The sequence below is a fragment of the Condylura cristata genome, unplaced genomic scaffold (genome assembly GCF_000260355.1).
Source record: "Condylura cristata isolate star-nosed mole 26May11 unplaced genomic scaffold, ConCri1.0 scaffold00021, whole genome shotgun sequence".
Taxonomy (NCBI): Eukaryota; Metazoa; Chordata; class Mammalia; order Eulipotyphla; family Talpidae; genus Condylura; species Condylura cristata.
The window spans coordinates 23,369,074-23,391,951 of NW_004567122.1; the positions used below are offsets into that span (position 1 = coordinate 23,369,074).

General features: G+C 51.7%; 1 protein-coding gene across 2 annotated transcripts in view; it reads right to left on the bottom strand.

The window, feature by feature from the left end:
• Positions 1 to 20,415, bottom strand: part of ACSL6 (acyl-CoA synthetase long-chain family member 6) — a 54,816-nt gene extending 34,401 nt beyond the window's left edge. Inside the window, exons 1-3 of one of the 2 annotated variants that reach the window (XM_012727914.1) lie at positions 20,397 to 20,415; positions 3,212 to 3,432; positions 199 to 313 (exon numbers count right to left, since the gene is read on the bottom strand). In XM_012727914.1, the coding sequence (XP_012583368.1) occupies positions 199 to 313; positions 3,212 to 3,406 (310 nt within the window). In that variant the 5' untranslated portion in view covers positions 3,407 to 3,432; positions 20,397 to 20,415. Of the gene's footprint in view, positions 1 to 198; positions 314 to 3,211; positions 3,433 to 19,883; positions 19,983 to 20,396 lie in introns of those variants that run through there. The other variant, XM_004686695.2, reaches the window with a different exon arrangement.
• Positions 20,416 to 22,878: the final 2,463 nt, after the last annotated feature.

Genomic DNA, 22,878 nt, shown 5'->3' on the forward strand with positions numbered 1-22,878 from the left:
TGGGACAAAGTTGAGGTCAGCCCATTGGCCACATAATTTACTACTTCTCTGACTGAATGAGAAAGGTCAGAAAGGACTTGTCCTCTCTGAACTGAGCCCCTCTCACCTCGTCATCATGCCCATGATACCATACTAGTCCACACTTGCCCAGTTAGCTGCTCAACCCCTGTCCCTCCACGCCATCCCAAACCCTCTCACCTGAGATGCTAAGCCCACGGCGAAACACCTGGTACATGGTCCTGGCGTCATCATAGTAGTGGGTGAGTAGCTGAGGACCATCCCCGATCACGGATCGCCGGGCCCCGCCACTATCCTATGAGCAAAGCACAGGCCAGAGAAGCTGGGTGAGGCAGGCAGGGGTATCAGGAGAGGGCACCAGCACGCAGCAGTCTATACAGCTGGGATGTACCTCAGGCACAATGCTGGGGTGAAACACGCTTGATGTACATTCACACTAGTGGCCTAGACACTAACAACTTCTACCGCTGCACATGTTCCATGGCTTGTGCACAGTTGGCCTGTGTGCACCCACAGTCAAACAGGTTTCTGCACATAGGCTGTGTGTATACACACACACACACACACAGCACACACATACTGGGCCAGCACACACAAAATATCCAGAATGTTCAGTTACTATGTGTTATACACTCCCACATCCACTCATACAATGAATGAAATAGGGAGTACTGGCTGGAGTCAAGTACCCCCTGGCAACAGATCAACCTGTCAATGTATCTCCCATACCATCACTGCCTCTGCTACGCCCTTAGGTTAAAAACACTTGGATGTTTTGGCTGAGAAGGCTGCTATCTAACATCAGAGTGAATTAGTTTGAGGGCTAGGTTGAAGGTAAGGTACTCTCCCAGAAACATAGGTCTAAAGGGGTGTGGAGAGGCCAGGACAGTGAGTTCCTGGGCCCTCATTAGCAGGGACCCAGAGTAGAAAGGCAGCAAACACTCTCTGTACCAGGGTCTAGGGAAAAGAGCTGGATTTCTTCTCTTACATCTTTTTTTTTAACTAAACTACCCTTTTAGGCTCCCTGACTCCAGAGCTCCTTCCCAAAGTAACCCCGTCTCTTTGCTGAGCACTCTCTGGGCTGCCCAGGGCTGACCCATGGCCCATCATCTCTTGGAACATCAGATCTGAGGTAAAATGTGAGTTACAAAGCAAAGAGCCAAACTCAAAACCATAGGAAACTCCCAACTGTTTTGTAGTGTGAAATTCTGCTTTGCCAATGCTCCAGGTCCATATGAGGCATGTACAGGAAGCCAGGGCACACAGAGTTTGAACTGGTTATCACGCAGAGGGACAGAAACTACAGTGCGAGAGATCACGTGCCAGGAACAGAACAAGCTCAAGAGGTTATTTATGTCAAGGTGTGGGCACTGAGTAGGGTCTCGCAGGATGCCTAGGAGTTTGCCAGGCAGACAGAAGAGAAGGGAATGGCATTCTCACCAAATGCAAGGGGCAGGAGGCTCAAGCGCATTTTGGGAACTATAGGCCATTCATGGAGCTCACAGTGGTTAATGGTGATGATCTGAGCAGCTGCCATAAAAGCAAGGAGTCTAGACCTCAGAGTGAACAGGGAGCCAGGGGAGTATTATAAGCGGGGGTGAAGTATACGATCTGAGTTATGTCTCTCATCATGTAACATACAAAGTAAATGCTAAGACCTTCTATTATCTAGGCCCCCTAAGACTTCCAGGGGAGGCGCAGGCAAGGAATGTTCAGTCTTCCCAGCAAGGGAGGAGTTAGTTATGGCTGACACCCTGTCCTCTAAGCCATTCCCATGAGGTGATTTACTGTGGCTCCTCTATGGAGCTAGGCCCACTCCCATTCCTGACTCTATGTGCAATGCTACCTCCTGCCCAGACACCCCACTTGCCTCGGCATGCTTGCCCCATCCCCTTCTACAATACAAACTGACTCATCACTGAAAATCCAAAATAAAACCATTCTGCCTACTCTGAAGGTCCCTGTCCAGCTCATGGGGCTTTGTCCTTTCTGGTCTCTACAGGGGAGTTGTAATGGTAAACTTGCCAAAAGTGTTCTCTGAGTTACCTCAGCAAATTACAACCAGATACTCTTTTTATTACCCACTTGACAGTTCAGGAAATCAGGCTTAGAGAGTTAAGAAACTGCCGGGAACCATCCAGCCAGTAAGTACACAGCCAGTCTGCAAACCCAGGGCTACAGGCTACCAAAGGCCATGCTTATCACCACTCTGCTAACCCTTCTGTAGCCCATCTCTACTGCCCAGCCACCCTGTGTGGCCCAGCCACACAAACCACCACTTCCCAAAGCCAGTCGGTGGATTTTCACACACCTTGGAATACATCATTCCTTCTGCTGGAAAAGGGTCCTGAAGATGTGGCCCTATCTTTACTTGTGCCCTCTCCCACCAGGCAAAACTCTGCTTGCTTATGATTGCCAACACTCACCGTCAAGAGCAAAAAGCATGGTGCTGAACCATGTAGGTAGCTTCATATCATTTGAAAAGAGGGGTGGATATCTACATTTGCTCATGGACATTTGTTAATGCAGTTCTCCAGGGAGGATAACTGGGAAGCTAGGGGAAAGAGGTGGAAGCTTTTCAGTCTATGTGAGAACTGTCAATATATCATCTATTTAAAATGAATGGAACTAAAGCTTGGGGGGGTGGGGAACACATTTTTTTTAAAGGCAAAACAAATTCTGTAAGTTTAATAAATAAACCTCAAAGGCTCTTCTAGACTTAGCCTAGAATACCCATGTCCAGACTGGACACTATACCTTCTTCACCTCTATGGCTCTGTGAGTCTATGTGCTCTGGGAGGGCCAGGCCCTGAGGTGGGCTCAGCTGTGGGCCCCAGCAGCACATGGGATTGGGGACAGGGAGATGGTGGGAATTTACCTGGCAGCCCCTGGAGAAGCTGCTTCAGCCTCCTATGGAGACATCTGTGCATCCAGGCCCCCCAAGCAAGCAGCAAGCAAACTAGAGGCCTGTGCAAGGGTTCAGGCTTTGCCCAGGGTTCAGTTCGTGGGCGAGGCACAAGGAACACAAGGTAGGAGACCCTGCTCACTTGGGGTTTACTGGCTAGCTGTCAGCGGAATTGGAGACTCTCTGGGCCACCGACAGTCAAATCGGCCACAAATTTGGCTTCTATCTTCAAGATGCCTGTCCTTTGCCCGCTATTTTGCACAGCCTTACTGCTGCCACCCTGCTCACCTCCACTTCCTCTGACTGCATCAGGAGGTTGCACGGTGGTTGCAAGGCCTTTGGCCGGTGAGCGAACCAGTAGGCAAGGATGGCGGCCAGTGCACCCATACTCACGAGGGTGGTGGCTGAGAGGCTGCGGAAAAACTGACCCAAGTCACCCAGCTCAGGCAGCCGCAGTATCTTCAGGATCTCCTGTGTCTGCATCTTCTCCAAAAGTGAGAGGATAATCTCTGCAGGAAACAAGAGGTGGTGAGAGAGGAGACCTGGCTTTGACCCCACCTTACTAGGATCCTGAGTGACATAGTGACCTCAGCCAGACCCAAGCCAGATACACTGCAGAGCAGGTGAGTTGAAGTGTATATTCTCCTGGTGCTGTGCAGGTATCCAGGAAGCAGCTGTCTGGAAGGGCCTTTTAAGTGACAGGACAGAGTCAGCATTCATCCCTGGCTGTCAAACATCTGACCCATTTTTCCTGAGAACCATGCACGGAGGCCTTGGGCACTGGCTGGGCAGTTTTGCTTTCATCTTTCAGGGGTCAGGACATGCCCTGATAGGTCTGGAGTTGATGCTTCCTGAGCCCCAGGGCCTGCGCACTCTGCCTCACCTGCATGGCCTTGGCATTTTTGCTTGTCTTTGTTCCTGGGGTGTGGAGAAGACAGAAGATCAACAGGGGTACCTAGCACAATGCCCAGAATGAGTAGGGATGAAGGAATGTAGCCTTCTCCTGCTTCACCTCAGAGGTCCCAATCCTTCTGGAGACAGAGAAGAAAGACGGGGCAGAGCCCAAAGACCAGCCCTAACAGACACTTTCAGTCATCAAGACTGAACATGACATGAGGGCAATGACCTGTCCAACAAGGGTCCAGTGGGTGACATACAGCAGGATCCCTCAGGCCCAAATCCTCACCCACCATGGGCATCCTTGTAAAAAAGTAGGAGTCAAAGGCCCGCCAGGGGCGGAGGTGATGCTGGAGCCAACTTACTGAGGACCAGCAGTGCTCACAGGAACAGCACTGCTACCTGGGCCCAGACTGCTGGTCATTTCACCCCATGGTGCTGCACCTCCACAGGTTAATCACCAATGGGTATAGCTGGTGCCACTACTAACCAGCCTTGTGTTGTCCTCCTGGGGGTGCCACTGGAACCCCTGGTCCAGAGGAACCAGGGAGGTGGCAGAGGGAGCAGATTTTAAACCAGCTGGAAGGGAAAGGAACCAAGGCTCAGAGAGTAAGGGCTCAGCGAAGTGCTGTGGGTGCCAAGGGGTGACCAGCGTTTTTCGGTAACGTTGCATATGGAGAGCAGTCTGCCATGTTCACCGACTGCAGCCCAGGTGGACATAGTGGTCCTATCCAGGGGACAGACAATACCCTGGGTGGAGAGAAGGACTGTTTCCGTGAGAGACACTGGTGACTGACTGCTGCCAAGAGAGGTGCCCTGGGGCTACCATACCTTTTCATGATCTGCTAAATGAGCAGCCCTGGCAGGACAGACAAGCAGGGCTCAGAGGTCTGCTTCTGCTGGAGTGAAGAAGGTAGGCAGGTGGGACAGGATTTTATCCCCACAGGAATGTCCTTGGTGTCATTATCCAGGGGGCACCTGAGGCTAGACGTGCTTTCTGACATCCCCAGGTCTTCTGGCCCAGCAGGGGGTAGGTGGGCCCCAGGTTTCCAGGCACCATCCACTGGCACCCTCCTTCTGACCTTCCACCTTTGGAAATGGCTGTGGTCTTCCCTCTTGGTAAACAATGAGAAACTCAACAGCAGCCACTCAGCAGCCAAGGGATGTGAGCCAAACAGCAATTGCTTGACCCATGACAGAGAAGAGATCCGCTGAAATTCCAATAAATGGTATTTGTGCTAACTGTAACATCACCACCCTGGAGATGTAGTCAGAGATGTGCAAAGTCATCGCAAAGGGAGCAAATAAAATTTCTGGGTTCAAATCCCTTCACCTCTTACAAGTTACTCAAGGTTAAGCACACCCCATGCCATGTCTCTGACCTCCACTTCCCCATCTTTACAATGAATCACTCAGGCTTTTAGAATTCCTCATAGTTAGAGGCTGGGATGACAGAGATGGCTAAGGGGGTGCTTGTGAGACCAAGGGGGTTCCTCATGCCAGATTGGCCACACACTAAGATGACTGGGCCCAGGGACCATGAACACAGATGGTGTGACAGACTGTCTGAGACCTGGGAACACTCTGGGTACTCCCAAGGAAGTCAAGTAAGCGAACCCCCAGTCAGCCAGCACATTGTCACTGAGTTCTTGGGCCGGAAATCCACTTTTACTGGCAGCCTCCTCAAGCTGGACCAGTTTTGAGGTCATCCCCCGGAGCAAACTGCTCCTGGCTTATCAATCATAATAAAGTTGCACATCAGCAAAGTAGAGGCCCAAGTATAGCCCACAGTGAATTCACCAAGAAAAACCACTCTGGGGAGGACCCTTGGCAAGCAGCCAGCTGACTTCCTTGGAACATTACTTTCATAAGCTACAGACGGGAAGAACAAGCCATAGTCAGACCCCTTGGCTACATAGTTCACTGTGTAGCAGAAAACCCAGATATGCCCACCATCTCTTAGGGTCAGCTAACTGACTGACATTTGCTCTATGTGCTGAACTGACTTAATGTACTGGGAAGCCAAGGTCCAAAATGGCCCTGCCCCACTGCTAAAGCTCACTTTTACAGTCTTAGTTTTAGAAAAAATGCTGAAATGGGACCTCACTGCTATCAGTCCCAGGTCCTCAGCTAATGCTACATGGGATGATGACCAGCAGAACATGGGCATTTGCAGTAATTGCTCAAATGTTGGGGTTTTCACAGAGCACAGCCCAGAATGGTCAAGTCATCCACACAACGACCCATCGTCGACCCACCCATTCACCCACCCATATACCTACCCACCCACCCATCCCTTCCTCTAATAGATCCTGACATGGGCCATGTTCTTATATAGCCCTGAAACAAGCCAGGTGGCGGTCTGCCCTCAGACCTGTGGTGGGAGACACCAAAGGGAGAGGGCGGTGTTGTATGGTGTAGTTTCATCTTTGGTCAGATATGGAGAGTCAGAGGAGGTAGCTGACTCAGGAACAGAGGGCTTCTTGACATGGTACTGAATCTGAGTGAGGGCTAAAGAGGAAAAGGTATCCCCAATAGAGGGAAGCAAGACAAAGACAGAGAACTGAGTGTTCAGGAAACTGAGTCATGAGCCCATTAAATGTTCTATAGGGTCAGTGTCACGAGTCTGTGAGGCTGCCCTACCAGATGTCCAAACTCAGTAATCACCAAAGTAACCCAACCCCCATGAGGCGGAAGAACGGAACTTGTCTAGACCTCCTGAATTCCTGGTGCCTGGGAAGCCCTGCTGCCATGCTGAATGTGAGCCCCACACACTCACTAGAAGGTGGGCACCTCCCTCAAGAGGTCACTAGCCACTTATAGGTACACAGCAAGCAAATCGGGCAGCTGAGACTCAAGCTCCAGACTACATCCTCACAAACCACCACCTTGTGTGGGACCACCACCCCACCTCTATACCCATCCATATCCACAGTCCATGTTCTTTGCAGTGGTTGCTGAACCCACAAAAACCCAGCTAGCTCCAGACCTGCTCAGAAGAGCCCTGACACAGGCTCTAACAGGTGGGAGAGCCACAGGGAACCATCAGAGACATAAGCAGGCCAGTCACTTTCTCCTCCCCATGCACATGATACGGGGGCTCCCTCCTGGCCTCAACTCAAGAACTCGCCATGTTCTGGTAACAGGTCCTTCCCCTTCAGGTGACCCGCTCTATACACAGGAGTATGTTGGACAACGGGAAAGGACTTGGCTACCCACTTCTCCCCAGACTCCTACTTATTTGGCCAGCCCCAAAGAAGCGTCTGAGTGGCTGCAGTTCCTCTGGCCCTGGGCTGGACCTGCACTCTGTACTCCTCCCTGTCTGGGCAGCGACCAGAGGGTGTCACTCTTCTGGGCTCTCACCCCACCTCAGGCAGTCAACACTGCTTGCATTTACCCTGTGATTCCCCTCAAACCTGGGAGCCATTGTCGGGCAAAGCTGTGAATTCAGGTCCTCTGAGGACATAGGCCTCAGAGCCAGTCTGTGCCATCAAGCCCTTGGCATGGGGTAAGGCAGAGAATAGGCCTGGGAATCTGGTCTCATCTCATTATTTCACAGGTCTTGACCTCCCCTGACCTCCACGTTCTGTGTCTGTCTAGAATGGGGCTTGCTGGACCCTGAAGTTCCAGACCTGGCTGCCTCCTTCTAGGCCCCAGGAGGCTTTCCTGGTTGCAGCACTTGGGGGGGGGGGAAGGGAGGGGAGACACCCCAGGGACTTAGTCGTGCAGGTGTTGCCAAGTGAGAGGCTATGAGTGTTTGTAAATATTCACCTGGCAGGAGGATCCAGTCCTCCGCACCAACTAGCTTCCTTTCTTTTCAAGATATCCTATGTGTACTTTCTCCTCTAGTACAGATGAATTCAGCGGTGACTTCGGCTGGGGGAACTGGGACTCCCCACTTTACCATGTCCTCTACTGACTGGAGGCTCGTGGAAGGTGGGTAGTGAGAGGCACAGCTCTTGAAGCCCAGGAAAGGAGAGAAATGAGAAGAAGGGTGCTCTGGTGGAAAGCAGACTGGCCCCAAGCTGTAAGGGTGACCATCTTGGTAAAGCCCTAGAGCACAGTCCCTGTGGAGATGGGTCCATGGCCCAGCAGCAAGAGTCCCCTGCTGGTCCAGCCACCTAATCCCAGCATTACAGATGCAGACAAGTTGCTCCACGACTCTGTCATCTTGCAGCTTCACCACTTTTCTCCAGCCCCCCTCCCCCACCTCCCTGGTCTGGTCCAGACACCAGCAAATGCAGGGCAGACTCCCTCACCAGCCTCCTTACAGGTCTCCTTGATCTAAGTCATGCTTACACTGACACCAATGTTTTTTTTCCTCACTCACAGATGTGACCATATCATATCATTGCTCAAGAACTTTATTTGGCTCCTTACTACCTTAAGACAAAAGTCATCTTGCTGGCACTGAGGCCCTCCACGATCCTCAGATTTTTCCTTCCTTTACGATCGATCACTCCAACTTCCTTCTACAGGTGCATGGAGTGTAGTGAGGGCTCTGGATCTCGCTACAGTCCTCTGAGCCCTCCAGAGGTAGTGGCAAAGTACAAAGCAGGCCATAAAATCATTAAAAAACCTCCTCAGCTCCTAAAAGAGAACACTGAAAAGAAACTCATAATTTCTCCCAGCGCCCACAGTCTGTAGCAAAAAAAAAAAAAAAAAAAAAAACCTCCTAGAGGAAGGCCCAGTGGGGGCTGTGGGCCCAAATCCTAACTCAGGCACTTAAAAAAATGTTTTTGTTTGTTTCTTTATTGAGGTAACAGTAGTTTACAACACTGTGTCAATGCCAAGATTACAGCTTCTCCCCATTGCCCTTCCACCAAATGTCCACTCATCATCTACCAACAGCCAGTCTGTCCAGCTACCCATCTCCTGACCCTGCTTCCCCTCTGGTAACCACCATTCTGTTTTTCAGACTTCCTCAAACTCTTGCCAGCTGTATAGCTTTGGACAGGACCCTTCACCCCTCTCAGCCTCCTCTCAAACAAGCTCATCAACAGAGAATGCAGCGCCAGGCTCACAAGAAGAGTAACATTCAGCAGACAGTCGTTAGCAGAAGCATTTGCTCCATCTGTTTGCCAGTCAAAAGGGCTCAAAGACAACTTGCAAAAGTACATGCATTCACACCCTACCTTTCCAGCGGGCTTCTGGCACTGGGAGCGGCTGAACTGCTCCTACTAGTACCAACCTCCCTTTATATGTGTGGGGCTCAGGAAGAGAGCTTACCACATCTTGATCAAAGCACAAAAGCGGAGAAGGCCCTGCCCCAAGTCTGCCCTCCTGGGGACAGAAGATGGCAACGGCGCCTCCTCCGAGAAGGTGGCGGCTGTGTTAGCAATGGTGGCTGAGGCTCTCTCAGCAGCTGTGGAGCTGTGGGTCTGGCAGGGACCTGGGTGCAGACCGGCCCTGTTGGTGGCTGAGGCTCTCTCAGCAGCTGTGGAGCTGTGGGTCTGGCAGGGACCTGGGTGCAGACCGGCCCTGTGAGGAGCTGCTGGCCCCTCAAGGCGCCACTGCCCCCCCTCCCTGTGCACGTGGGGTGGTGCTGGCTCAGACCAGCTCAGAGGCAAGCAACCCAGCCTTAACCCACACTCTGCCAGGCTGCCTGAGCAGAGCCTCAATTCATACTCCCTGCTTCTTCCCCCAGCCCCCACCCTGCCTTCAGTCCTGGAAAGGAGTTTGCCAAATAGGTTGCTTAAGGACAAAGCCTCTTTACACATCCATCTGTGACACTGATTAGGGGCCAGGGACTGGGATTTGTAGCCAGCATGAATGGAATGGGGGGTGGGGTTGCCTGATCTTGGGTGCTGAGGGCACCATTTCAGGAAATTCTGCTTCCAGCTCCACCGGGGAACACCCTCCCTTCCCATTTTCCACAAGGCCACAGCCACCCTACCTGGAAGAGAAGGGAGCAGGCACAGTTGCAGGTAAAACATCTGCTCTGAGATGCTCTGGGGAGTGGGAACAATCTAAACCAAGAATCAGAGTCAGCAGGTAGTAGATATTGGCTAATCTCCTCCACAAGACCTGGGCAACTTACCAGCCCCTCCATCATGCCCACCACGAGAGACACTTTCTTGGCTTGCCTGGGGATCCTGGAGCCAGAATCCACACCCTGGCCTGTTGGAACCAAAGCTGAGCTCTGAACTCCCTCAGTACCTCTGGCAGACAGCCTGGGACACTGAGGTCCTGGGGACTCCTCCTGTGAGGTCTGTCTCTATGAAGTGAGGGAGGGTATGATCAGGTCTGGTCTTTTTTCACTCCTACTTCTGTGGTCAGCCTGTAGCTGGGCATACAGGAGGCACACGATGGCCACTGCAAAAGCAAAAGGAGGGACAGGACTCACCACCCCTCTGAGCTCCCTCTGAAGCGCTGCACAACCCGCCTAGCAACCCCAGAGCCCACAGGCCTGGCTGCATCTTCCCTGGGGCTACTACGGCTTGTGCAGCTCACCCCACCACCTGGGACAGGCCATGAGGAGACCTTCCTGGTTTGGCAGAACTTACCTGGATCCTGATGGGAACCCCAACCTCGGTCAATCTACTTGAAGAAAGCTTTACAATGCACAAACACATGTGGGCCCACCTTCGGTCACAAAGCCCTCTTTCTCACCCTTCTGGGTGAGACCCTTCCTTTTCTCCAAACACCTTCAGAGGTATCTTTTCATAAGATGATAATTTCCTTCCGTGATGTACAGGGCAACTTCGAGGTTAGGAACTAATAGACACAACCAAGAGCCTGGCTGGTGATGCTGCGGAGTCAGGGCATGGAGACACGGCAGCAGTTCTGCCCCAGGAAGTGTGTGTGGCCCCAGGCACCAGGTTAAGGAACCACAGATCTCACTACCACACCTGTGCGACCCTGACACAAGCACAGCAGCCCACATGTGGCCTGGTACCCACCCTGTCTACGCAGGGATTCACAAGTGCCTCTGCCGTGAGAGACGGCCTTTCTCTCAATCGTCCTCTTGGGTTTTAATTACAGCCAAAGTGCCATGGACGACTGGGGCAGAGATGGGGTGCAGGGCCTTCCCAACTCGGGAATTGCCAGGTGAGACCCACTGTGTATCCCCCATGAGAGACAGGCCCAGGATACGGGGTTGCTTGGTTACCCAGTGGCTCACCATTAAGTCTCCTGAGGAGGCTGATCGTCGCACTGAAGGTTCAGTTCAGCCTCTTGAATGTGGAAAAGCCCAACTAATGTTGGCTCTGCCTGACCACTTCACAGGGCAGCTTGTCCTGACTAGTTGAACTCGCTGTGAAAAATCTTCCCCCCATCGTGGCTGCCCCGGAGCGCAGGCAGCGGCCTCCACCGCCCCTCTGCCCCCAACCTCATGCCAGCACCTCCCAGAAATCTCACTCACCCTAATCCCTGGTCAGGGTACATGGGCTTGCATTCCTCATGATAGCACAGGAAAGCCAGGCTCAAACAACACTTTCTGGAACTTAAAAATACAAATGGCCTTGAGAACAGACAAGCAAACAGAAACACAGTGTCTTTCACAAACTGAGATAAATGTTACCCTGACCACAAATCAGGTCAGACAAAACTCGCAGAGCAAAGAGGCCCAGCAGAGGCTAAGACAATGGCAGTGGACCCTTTGGAAATCATTACAGGGTACGATGACCAGGACCGATACTGTGAATAATTCTTGGCCTTCCTTCCACAACAAGTGCTGGGACAGCGGGCAGAACCCTAGGAACTAGGGAGAGCCATGAGCACCACACAAGCAGAGGGAACCCCCTGGCCAGGCCCTACTGTGCAGGAAGCCAAATCAAGGGGCTGCAACATGATCCTTACCCCTCCCGGCCAGTCCACATTAGGACTGCCAGTGTCCTGGCCTCGGGAGCAGTGATCCATTTGCATCACTAGCCCAAACTGAGAACACACTTCAAACTCTAAGGTTCAAGCTCAATAAAGAGATCATGGGGTGCCCCTGGCAGGGCATGCTCTCAGAGCCAAGTGGCAGCTAGTGTACAGGTGGGACATGATATGACCTCCTTCAGCTACAGGAAAACTCCCCTAGTAGGGAGAGTCCTACCAAGACATGGTTGGTGTCACTGAGCTGGAGGGAACAAGAGAAGAATGCGCTCAGGAGCAGCTGGGGACACCCTGCTCAGGGAGAAATGTGCTGAACACAGAACCTCCTCCGTCAGGGAGGGGGAGCAAGCAGAGGATGGGGCAGGAGGAAAGGATCAGGGGCAGGAGGAAAGGATCAGGGGCAGGGTGTTCTGAGAAAGTCGGAGTCACAGAAGTGCGCCGGTGAGTCACCAGAAGACTTTGTAAGCTGTCAGAGCTCCTGGGAAGGAGACAGGAAGAAGCCTGTTTGTACTGCAGGGGCCTGGTTGTACTGTGGCCTAAGGCAGGCAGCTGAGGCTGGGAGGGGTAGCATTTAGCTGTTGAAGGAAGAAGGTTACAGTTAGTCCTGTACCTGTGGCCTTCCAAGCCACAGGTACAAGTTAATGGTGCCCAGCAGCTCACCCGACCTGGCACCATGAGGTTTCAGGACGCAAGTTTGGCTCCCAGACTGCCCCTGCCACGGCACACTGCTGCAAGCAGGAGTCAACATGGCTCCTATGTCCAGTCCACTCTCCCAGCTGTCATGGCACACACATGGAGGGGTGAAGTTGTGTGCCTCAAATTGCGTGGTCATGTAAACAACCAGCACACTAATAAGATTTGAAGGGGAAAGAAGAGAGTTTGCCTGTTGCTTAAGGTCAATTTTTTGGCAAAATTTAGAAACAATTTAATTTTCTGGCTTCCCCATACTTTGAAAAAGTACCTCTTGAATGCTGCAGGAAGAAACAAAACTGAATTTCACTCAGTTCAAAGGAAAGCCATGCCACTCAACAGGGCCCTGCCACTTCCTGAATCATCCTTCTGGAGGCCAGTCCTCCACAGGGTTAAGGCCAGGCCCCACAGCCCAACCCAATTCTGGGCAGGGAGCACTAAGAACTCAGGCCTCCTTTTCAAGGCCAGAATGAATGGGAACTATGCAAATGATTGCCTCCTGAGAAGCAGCAGGGAGGGCCTGCTGCTGGCAGGCCTACATCACTCCACTCTGGGTCTGTCACATGAAAGGGTTTGTACTCCTGCCTCTGGTTCCGGCACCAGGCCAGACTGGGTTTGTTCTCACTGCAAAACAAAAATCTCTTTCAGACTGAAGCAAAACGAGGCCCTGGCAGGCCCAGGAAGGCTGCTGGACCTTGTGCACTCCGACACATCGAGAGCACCCATGGCTGGGACTCTCATTAAACTGCCATCTTTCCAGAGAAGTCAGAGGCCTTTGTACCCCTGAGGAAAGCACTAAGTCAGGTCAGGGAGGACACCAAGAAATGGATTCTCATTCTCAGACTGTTGGTCATATCCATTTCAAAATGGCTGGATATTAGGAACTATGGTAAACCTTGCGCTCTTGATGGTAAATACGGAGAAAGAAATCAGAGGGAAAACATGATGGTAAACAAGATGCTGCTGCATCCTGAAAGGATATAAAAATCGAGACTGCTAGTATTCTCTGCCCACTGCCCACAGCGCTGCTGCCACAAGTGGGGTCTGAGGTGACTGAGCACAGAGTGCCCATCACTAGTTGGGGGACACTCAGGATTTGGACTCCACCTTCGGCAGAGGCACCATGACAAGGTCAGACATCAATCTTGCTCAGACTGTCAGAGGCCAAAGGCATTGCTTTTCAGATTACCATTAATGGACAGCCACACAGCAAGATCTCAAACAGACCTCTCTAGTCTCAGAGGAGATCAAAGACAAAACTACTTAGGAATTACTCTGAACTAAGGAAGGTAGGTGCATGTTCTACAGATCTCTTGCAGGCCAACCTCTCAGGCAAAGAAAGCATACACCTCTGATGACCATCCACGGCTCAGGCCCCCTTAGCGGTGGTTATGTCCGTGAGCCAAGAGGCCAGGTATGTCTCTGTGAGAGTTCCTGGAGTTGCCCCAGTGGAAGGGGAGCAGGAGAAAGGGGAGAAAGCAAGGAAAGGATACATCAGACAAGATAAGGGTACTGTCACAATCCCTGCTGTCTGACCTGAAGTAGCGTGACTAGGGATACATGTACCAAAATCTGCCACCAACCAATTTTCGGGGGGGAGGGTGGGTTGGGGAAGGAAGGTCCCCTTTCCCTTTATTACCTCAGGAGGAGCCAGGTTTGAGGGAGGAGCCTGCGGTCAGGGTGGGGCCTGAGGGTGGGAGAGTTGAAGGTGCCTTCAGGAGACTACATCCAACTCATCTTGTGAATTTACTGCCACTGTTAACACTGAAGTTCTCCAGCCACTAAGCACAGTCCTGAGGTCTGGGTGGCTTCCTGTAGCCTTGTTGTCGGGGGCATAACAGAGGATCAGGGGCACTGCCCCTTCTAAAGGGGTCACTACAGGTCTAGATTGGTCCCATCTGAGTTCCTCATCTTCATACTGGTAATTGCCTTCCTCTCACTGGCTTCTACGACCTCACCACCCAGCCTCTGGTCTCCTTCCTGTCCAATCTCACTGACTGGCTCACATCCCATCTCGCTGCCCTCTCCACCCCAGGTCTGACTACCTTTCTTTCCCCATCTCCCACTGTTCCTGTTGTGTGGCTTCCAGTTGGCTTTGCTGTCCAATCTCTGGTTGACTTCACTGTCCTCTTAGCAGCCCTTCTGTCTCCAGGGCAGGGTTTGCAGTCAGTGTCCGGAAGCTCTATAGCCAAGGTTAGGGCTGAGCTTAGTGGTGAGGAGTCCCACTGGGAAGTCTTAGCCCCAACAATAAACCACACATTGGAGGGAAAAGCAGGACTCTTTAACAGGGCCAAGTTCTGTCCCGTCCATTGGGATCCACCTCCTAGGTTGGTGGGCAAGGCTGGGGTGTGCTGAGAGTAGGGCAGGGTTCCCAGTGTTGGTTAGCAGGCTCTGACCCAGAGCTGCCCATTCAACCTGGGTCTGCCTGTCCTCTCTCTCAGCTCTCCAGTAGCCATCAATCACTAGATCTGTTCCTGGCCCCAACAAGTGCCAGCCTAGATTTGCTTATCCCAGGGTCTGAAAACTGAGATGCTAATTGTTCCCTCACTGGCACCATCGTGGTCTGGCTTTTTGCTCTAAAACCCCAGGAGATGGCTATCTCAGAATGCAGGCCTGAGTGGGCAGATGGCAAATCGGAAGCTAGTCACCTCCAACTCTGCAGACACCACCGGCTAAATGCCTGGAGCAGATGTGGGGAGAGGAAAGATATTTCCGGAAGAGCAGGTGAGCAGGAAGGAACAAGCAAGACTGGATGTGACATCCTTCAAGCTCTGAGATTATAAGTTAGGTCTCACGACAGACAGCTCAGCTTGGTTCAGAATTTGTCTAGACCCATTTCCCATTTTTCTACTTCTTTCACAGACCCCAAACCTCACACAAGTCAGGGGTTACACAAAGGAGCCACATTTGTGAATGGCCACACTGACCAGGACTCTAAAGCAGATGGTTGATGATTGGCGACCTGAGCATCCAGAAGGTCAGCCCCAAAGTAGCACCTAACCCTCAGCGCTCCCTTTCCCCACCAATGGCTGGTTTAAGGGACTCTGGACAGGCCAAGGCAGAGAATCAAGCCAGAACACCAGACCATTTAGTGAGCTGAGGACTTTTACTGGGACCTTCTTCAGCTCTGTGTGGCCAGAGCTCCCACCCTACGACTTGGGGCTCTAAGGCCACAACAGGATGTCATCACTCTCAAAGAAGACTATCTTCCACAAACCAACCCACAGCTAAGTGTTCACTTCTTCATTCTTTCAGCAAGCTCTTCTGGAACTTACTCTGTTTGTTCTAGATTCTCAGCACTAAGAGTTCTTCATTGAAGGGGTCCAGCTGCTTCTGCCACATTGACATCATCCCCAGCTAAGTGTAGAGCCTGGGCCCTAGTAGAAGCTCACCCGAGGTCTGCTGTTTACTATGGATTTGTGCTAAGAAACAGCTCGTAAAATACATCATTATCAGAGTAATCTCAGAGAATTCTTTACATCATTCATATGCAGTAAGCAATGACACAAAGTGTGTTTGGACGCTGGGTTGGGAGTATAAAGCAAAGATGTCCTGGTCCTGCATGCAAGGAGATCACAGGACAAACAGAGAGGACAAAGTCAGTAGCTGAGTAGAACCTGTGTCACCAGAGGAGGCATGTGCGTCATGGCTGCAGGAAGATTGTCCCCTTGGCCACCCACATGCCCAGTTTGGGGCATGTGCCCTTAGCACAGTCACCACACGGAGTAAGGAAGGTCCACGCTGTTGGACCTGGAGAGTCCAGCCTTGGTGACTCACTGGTCACAGTTTGTCTTTAGATTTTGTTCATTCCTATTGCCAATCTCCCCTCACTGGGATTCCTCCCTCTGCCTGGAATGATGCTTCCTGCGCTATCCCCTCTCTGCATGTCAGAATTCTGCACATCCTCTAAAGAAGACCTGTTTCAAGTTGACGTAACTCCAGCTAACATTTAATGAGTTCTTTCCTGTGTGTCAAGAGATGCTCTGGGCACTTTGTACAGTCCTCGCTTTAAACTATGTCCTATCCAAGGACTCTCCTTTGTTTATGCCCACTGATAAGCCTGTAACTTTTCCCTCTTTTTGCAAACAAGTTAGAGCTTCATGCACATTTATCCTGCTTGCTCTGTGTTTGGAACAGCCTGGATCCCATCTGGGACTGTAGTTGAGCCAAATGTGGCCTTCTGAAGGTCAACCCAGGAGTCTATAACAAGAGAAAGGAAAACAGCCAGAGAGCGGAATGGCTGGGTTCTGCTGCCCCCTGGTGTTGGTGTGCTCTCACTGGGAAGTTAAAAAAAAAAAAAAAACCAAAAAAACAATGAGGCATGTCCCCAGCTCTGCCTGATGTCCCACTCTTTATTGGAGTCATGCATTTCTTTTGGCCCCAATGCATGGCCCTAAACCTCACAATAGTTCTCCATCCTAATGGGAGCTGAGTTGAGCCAGGCTGTGCAAGTCTGTGCTTCCCCAAGACACCTACAGCCATATGTCTGCCACACCAGTCTATACTGGCAGCTGTGCTGTCCCATCATGGACAGTCCTCAGTGCCCCCAGAGTCTCAGCTATTTTCATACATAACATCACAACAGATTCCTGCAACTCTCCTTGCCTCCACTCCCTTTGCCCTGGCTCAGTCTGGCCACTACTGCTCAACTGAAACCTCCTCTGGTCCCCAAATAACTCCTCCCCAGAATCCCCTCCCATGCAGACTCCAACCTCCTCTCATACTCCAGGCTCCCTAAAACCACAGTTGTTGCTGTATACCTTTGCTGGGCTGACTGTACCTGGAGTTTACTCTCTGCCTCTACGAATGTCCCCGTATATGGCAGAGGCTTACCAGATGACACAAACAGCTGGGTATACAGACAGGCAGACAGGACCCTTCTTAAGGGCCAGGGCTACACTGACTGAGAGAAATTTTAGAAATCCATCCACTAAGAAGGGTGTCTCTTTCTACTTTGTACATGGTACACATTGCTTTCACAGTCTTCTGTACTCACAGCACGGAGATGATGTGTTTCCAGGGCCAAGAGTAGCAACAGACTTATGAGAGATCTGTTTTATTTTTCCCTTGCTAGTACACTAGTCAACAGAAATGGGATCTGGACTCTGTTGGTTCCAGAGTGGGGAACAAGACAGATGCAGCTCTCCCTCTTCAAAGGCTAAAACCACATGACTGCCACCCCCATATATGGAGTTGTTCCTCTAGGCAGCTTATCCTTCATGTCGCCCCTTAAAGACAGCAATTGTCTCTTTAGTGCAAGACTGGCTGGTAAAAAGCACATCACTTTAGTAAGAAGTATTATCACCTAGGAGTTCTCTCCTATCGCTGGCTGAGCCAAAGGGATCTGGAAGCTGTCAAGAAGCCCTGGCAAACTGTGATCTCTGTCTTAGTTTAGGAGTCCCCTTGTTTCCAGAGAAAGGCCGGAGTCTAGGCAAAGTCCCAATTGAGGTACACAGTGTCCAGATGTGTGTAAGGCTTACCATTCAATGAACCATACGCCAGCCTCAATCTCTCACTCTACACCAAGTGTGGCATCTTTGAGAAATTTAATGTTTGCATTGAGCCACTTGGCCTCTATGGAAGCAGCTTCCACCCAACACAAGGCACCCTGCTCAGGAGTCATCCTTCTTGACCATGCCAAGGCCTGTAAAATCTCTCCATGAGTCAGTTTCCTCATTTGCAGAGAGACCACTGGGAAACCCCATACTACATTGGGAAAGCAGACCAAACAAAGCAAGACAGGAGGCCAGTTTGAGTCAGTGTCTGCTGAACCCCATTTTCAGGCTAGAACATACTATGGGGGGCTTTTGCTCACGGGCTGCTGAATTATCTTGACACATGTAGCTATGCGGCCCTTGTAGCCACAGAGGAACAAGGCTCCAGAGAGTTGCCCTTGAACCCGTGGCTGTGTGAAGGTCTCCTGAGGGTAGGAGAGAAAGGTCTTGGCAAGGCTAAGACCATCAACCACTCAATCAATAAATGGGGGGGGGGGAAAATATCATCATCTTCTTGTTAACTTCTGCTCTTACCCCAACTCTAGTTCTAGCCCCAGTCTTGTGCATTGGACTAGGGGAGGTGATAAGACTCTTTCTGAGCCAAAGAAGATGAAGTCGTTCTTTTTGAAATCCTTTCCTGAAACTTGTACACAATACACAATCTTGTGTATTGTGTATCAGGCCCAGAGTGGCTCTGCACAGCCTGTCCTCAGATACAGCAGACAGAAGCAGCTTAGGGAATTGAGGGGATTAGAGAGGCCACACTCACTTTCCAGCTAAAGAGAGGTGTCCCTATAGCCTGACTCAGGGCAACTGAGGGTGGGGGAGAGAGTTGTAAAGTGATTACCTGCCCATCAACCCTCCAGGTTCAGGCTTGATTGACACCACCATCCCATTCAGTTAAAAAGCTCTGACAGAACGCCAGTTTGCAGGATATTAACCACGTGATGTTAGGCAGATCAGTTAACCTTTTGAACCCCAATATAAAAGGGGTAGGTTGATCAACCTCCCAGGGTTTGCTGTGCATATTAAATAGCACATACAAGTTTCAGGAAAGGATTTCAAAAAGAACGACTTCATCTTCTTTGGCTCAGAAAGAGCCTTATCACCTCCCTTAATGTTACTATTTGAACGCGTAACAATAAACACTAACATTCACAGAGCATAGGTTCATTTGCTCTGGGTTAGGTCTGGTGTAAGGCCAGATCAAGCACTTCACATATATTATCAGGCTGAACACCCACATGGCGCTGGGGGTGGAAAAGACTTTTTAGTGGTATATCCTAGAGGAACCCCAGATTCAGAGGGGAGTGACTAGTGCAGGCTGCAGAAAGGGTGGTTGAATAGGCCTTTGGTGAGACTCCTGATGTGGGGGAGGATGGGCGAGCTAGGCAGGGACTCAGAAGGGGTCCTCACATCTTCCTGAGAGGATGAAAGGGCACAGGGCTGTCTTTTGTGAGGTGGAGGGGTGGAGCTGGCAATAGTGGGGACACAAGCCCTAGACCTAGACCGAGTAGAGTAGCCAGATGAACGCTGCTTTACAAAATCTTGTATTTTAGCTGAAGGGTGAATGAGGGATCTTGAGACATCCCCTTCTCCCCTAACAAGGATCAGGATGCCCTAGGCCAGTCCTGGCTACAGCAGTGACTTGCTACAGAACCTGGAAGACCAACACCCTAGATTTCTGGACCTTGGCGATGGACAAGGATGCACAAGTCTGTCCCTGAACCTGGCTTTTGTGAAGGAGTAGACTCAGGGCCTACGCCTGGCAGCTGATGGTCCTGCCACAGGGGAAGGGGTTTGAAAACTGGAGGAGTGGCAAAGAGCTGGTTGTTGTGGAGCCTCAGAAAGCAAGGCCCCTCTTCTCTACAGACCCAGTTGCTTCCCAAACCTGGCCCATAGCTCACCAAAATTGAGGGGAGGGGGTTGGATTGGGCGGAACCCAGGATCCTTCATGGGACAGTTAAGCAGCCTTCGCTTCTGGACTCACTCCCACCGGAGGCAGAACCCACTGATGTCGTGGAGTTGGGGATCAAGAAGACCGGATGGAGACTTACCCGAGAACAGCCAGAGGGAGCCCCCGGAGACGAGGAAGAATGTCAGCATGTCGGTCAGCAGGGCCTGGCCACGGCCTCCCCTGCCCGCAGCCCCGCAGCCCCGCAGCCCCGCAGCCCGGCAGCTCCAGCAGTCGCCGCGCCGCCGCCGCCGGGTATTTTTAGCCCCCGCCCGCCGGCTCCGCAGCGCCCCCCCTCCCCGCGCCGCAGCGGAGTCTCGGCAGAAGGGGGAGGGCGCGGCTTGCGCCGTGCAAGGGGGGCTCCTCCAGCCAGCCCCGCAGCGGGTCCAGGTCTTCGGCACCTCAGTTCCCAGAGCCCAGTCAGAACCGCCGAGGCCCGGGGGCGGGGGAGGGGCCGGGTCGCAGCGCGGACCCTGCTCTCCGCCCCCACCCCTCAACGTCAGGACCAGGCGTTCGGGGAAACCGGCGGGAGGGAGAAAGGCGCACAGGGGACTAGAGCCTGAGCGTGACGCCGCGCCTACCCGTAGCGACCCACCTGCCAAAGCGCGACCCTTACCTTACGTGTTCCTGGGGCCTAGGTGGCAGAGGGGTCGCGGTCACCTGTCCAAGTCTTTGTGCTTGGGCCCGCTGATGCTGATGGTCCCTAGGGCCGAGTTTGCAGATAAGGGGAGGCTCTAGGTGCCAAACCGCAAGCTTGTGAGGAGAGAGGGTGGTGAAGGGCTAGCTGATGTCTAGCAAAGGGAAAGCTAGGCCAGATAGTGTCCAGATGCTCCGGAAACACCAGAACTCAGGTTTTTCCACCTGGGAATGTGGATTCGAGGATACAAGGTCATGAAAGACTCCATGTGGTCACAGACTGTCATATTGAGGCACATGAGGTCACAGGAAGCCACATGGAAGGAAAGGTGTCTCATGGGGATACAAGTAATCAAGGTCTTCCTACACAGGGGATCTCAAAAGTCCCTCCCGGAGGTCCACCGTGCAGGTTGAGGGGCTAGACGACTTGTACTATCTGAGATAGAAGGGAATGACAGTTGTACATTCTTCTTGTAAGAGTAAGCATAAACACTATGCAGGTCCCTGTGGACACATACACTTGAATTTCAAGGTCACCTCCTCCCAACTTTCTTATTCTCAACTTGCATGCTCCACAAGGCCTCCAGCACCTAGGACAGCGCTCAAGCTGCCCATCTTTGGCTAGAAGCTAGATAAAGGGACGAACTGATCCAGCAAGACAAGGGTAAGAAACCAGAAATCACTGGTTAGGGAGTAAAGAGTGAAAGAGCCAGAGGTCTCTTCAGACCATCCAGGACACCTGTCCTGTGTGCATGTGCACTCACAACCCATCCCCATCCGCTGGGGTGCGAACTGCAGAAGGGTCTCTCCCTGCAGTTTGAGTATGTGGCATACATCTGCCCGGGTCTGTCTGTGCACCTTTTAAGTGGCCACTTTTCTGTGCGACTTTCTGTACCATAGAAACTGGATTCTGGGAGCAAAGCTCCTGCTGGAACTCAGGCCCAGCCTAGCAAATATTTTGAGGGAATCTCATGTTCCAGGCTTGGCAGGGCTCCTGAATAAAGTATCACAGAGCCTGTGTGGCAAGGTACCTCCCAGCATTGGACATGGCTGTCAGATTTTCCTCCTTGCCCCATCCACTGCCACTGGTAGTGGATTAACTAAAGATGTGCCAGTGTTCAGAAGGAGGCCCACTGGAAACCAGGGCCCAGGTGGGAAGTTACCTCCCAAGATCAGACTGGCCTCAGGAGGCAGGCAGCCAATACCTCCATAGGCCTGGGGGCTAACAAAGCATTTCTTCACAGATAAGGGGCCAAGAGGTCACACAGAAAACCCTCTTCTGCGGCACTAAGCTGCAGAAGTGCTCTAAGCCCTGGCACAGCTCCTGGCAGCCTCCTCTCCAGAGTGATGTCATGGGACACATTTAGACCAGACTCCTGCAGGATGCCGTATCCTATTACTCTTCCTACAGATGTCTCTGTTGTTTGTAAATATTTTAATTCAAAAACCAGTGATGAAGCTGTGACTGATACAGTTTCACTGAGTATTTTTCTATCTCCTCTGAGGGTGATTTGGCCCTCCCTGAGGGATGGGGAAAGGAAGGCCCTGCATCTGGCTGTGGGGTCATGGCCAGCTATTTCCTTTCTAGGCCTGTTCCCATTACTGGGTAAGAGGACTTGTTCTTTCCTATCCTGGACTAGAGAGGCTTCCTTCACTCTCTTGGGTCTCCACCATGGGCTATTTGCTGTGATGGTGGTCGTCTAAGATCTGCAGATTGTATGGGTATGGCAGCCATGGAACCCAACAGAAGGAATGTAAGGGCCAAAGATGGAGGCTGCCAGGCTGGAGGGCCCTCGGACTTCCCATAGTCAGCAGTATCAGCCACCGTAGTGTTCAACTCTATCACATCTATTTCCTCCCAGGTCAACATCTCTGGGAGGCAGGCAGGCTATTGATCCTGTTTTCAACTCCAGGATGGGCTCTGGCCCCAGAAGACATTACTCCATATAACAGAGCAGGAGACTGAAGTCTAGAGAGGAGAGCGTCTGCTGCAGGTCACACAGCAGTTCTGGACTCCTGACTTACCATTCAGTTATTCATTCATTCACTAATTCAATTGTCACGAATGTGTACTTGTATCCCTGCTGGGTATTGGGAGGTTGGGAAAACAAACAGAAACTGCAGTCCAGTGTGGTGAATATTATGACAAGCATTTGATGATATCCTAAGACATGCAGACTTCCTGAAAGAGGAAATGTTCCAGTTGGGCCCTAAATCTTGCCAAGCATCAAAGTGGAGCAAAGGATACTACTTCCAGCCCTGGTTTTGATTCTGTCAGGCTGTAAAGCCTTGAGCACACCTCTGCTTCTCTTTATATGTTCACTGGTACAAGGATGGGCTGTTCCAGAGACTTATGCACATGAATTGCACATGACTTGCCATCCTCTGGTCTGTGAGGTCCAGTATCTACTCTCTGTTTGGTTTGCTATCTACCCCAAGAGTTAACCTAAAATAAGCTCAGT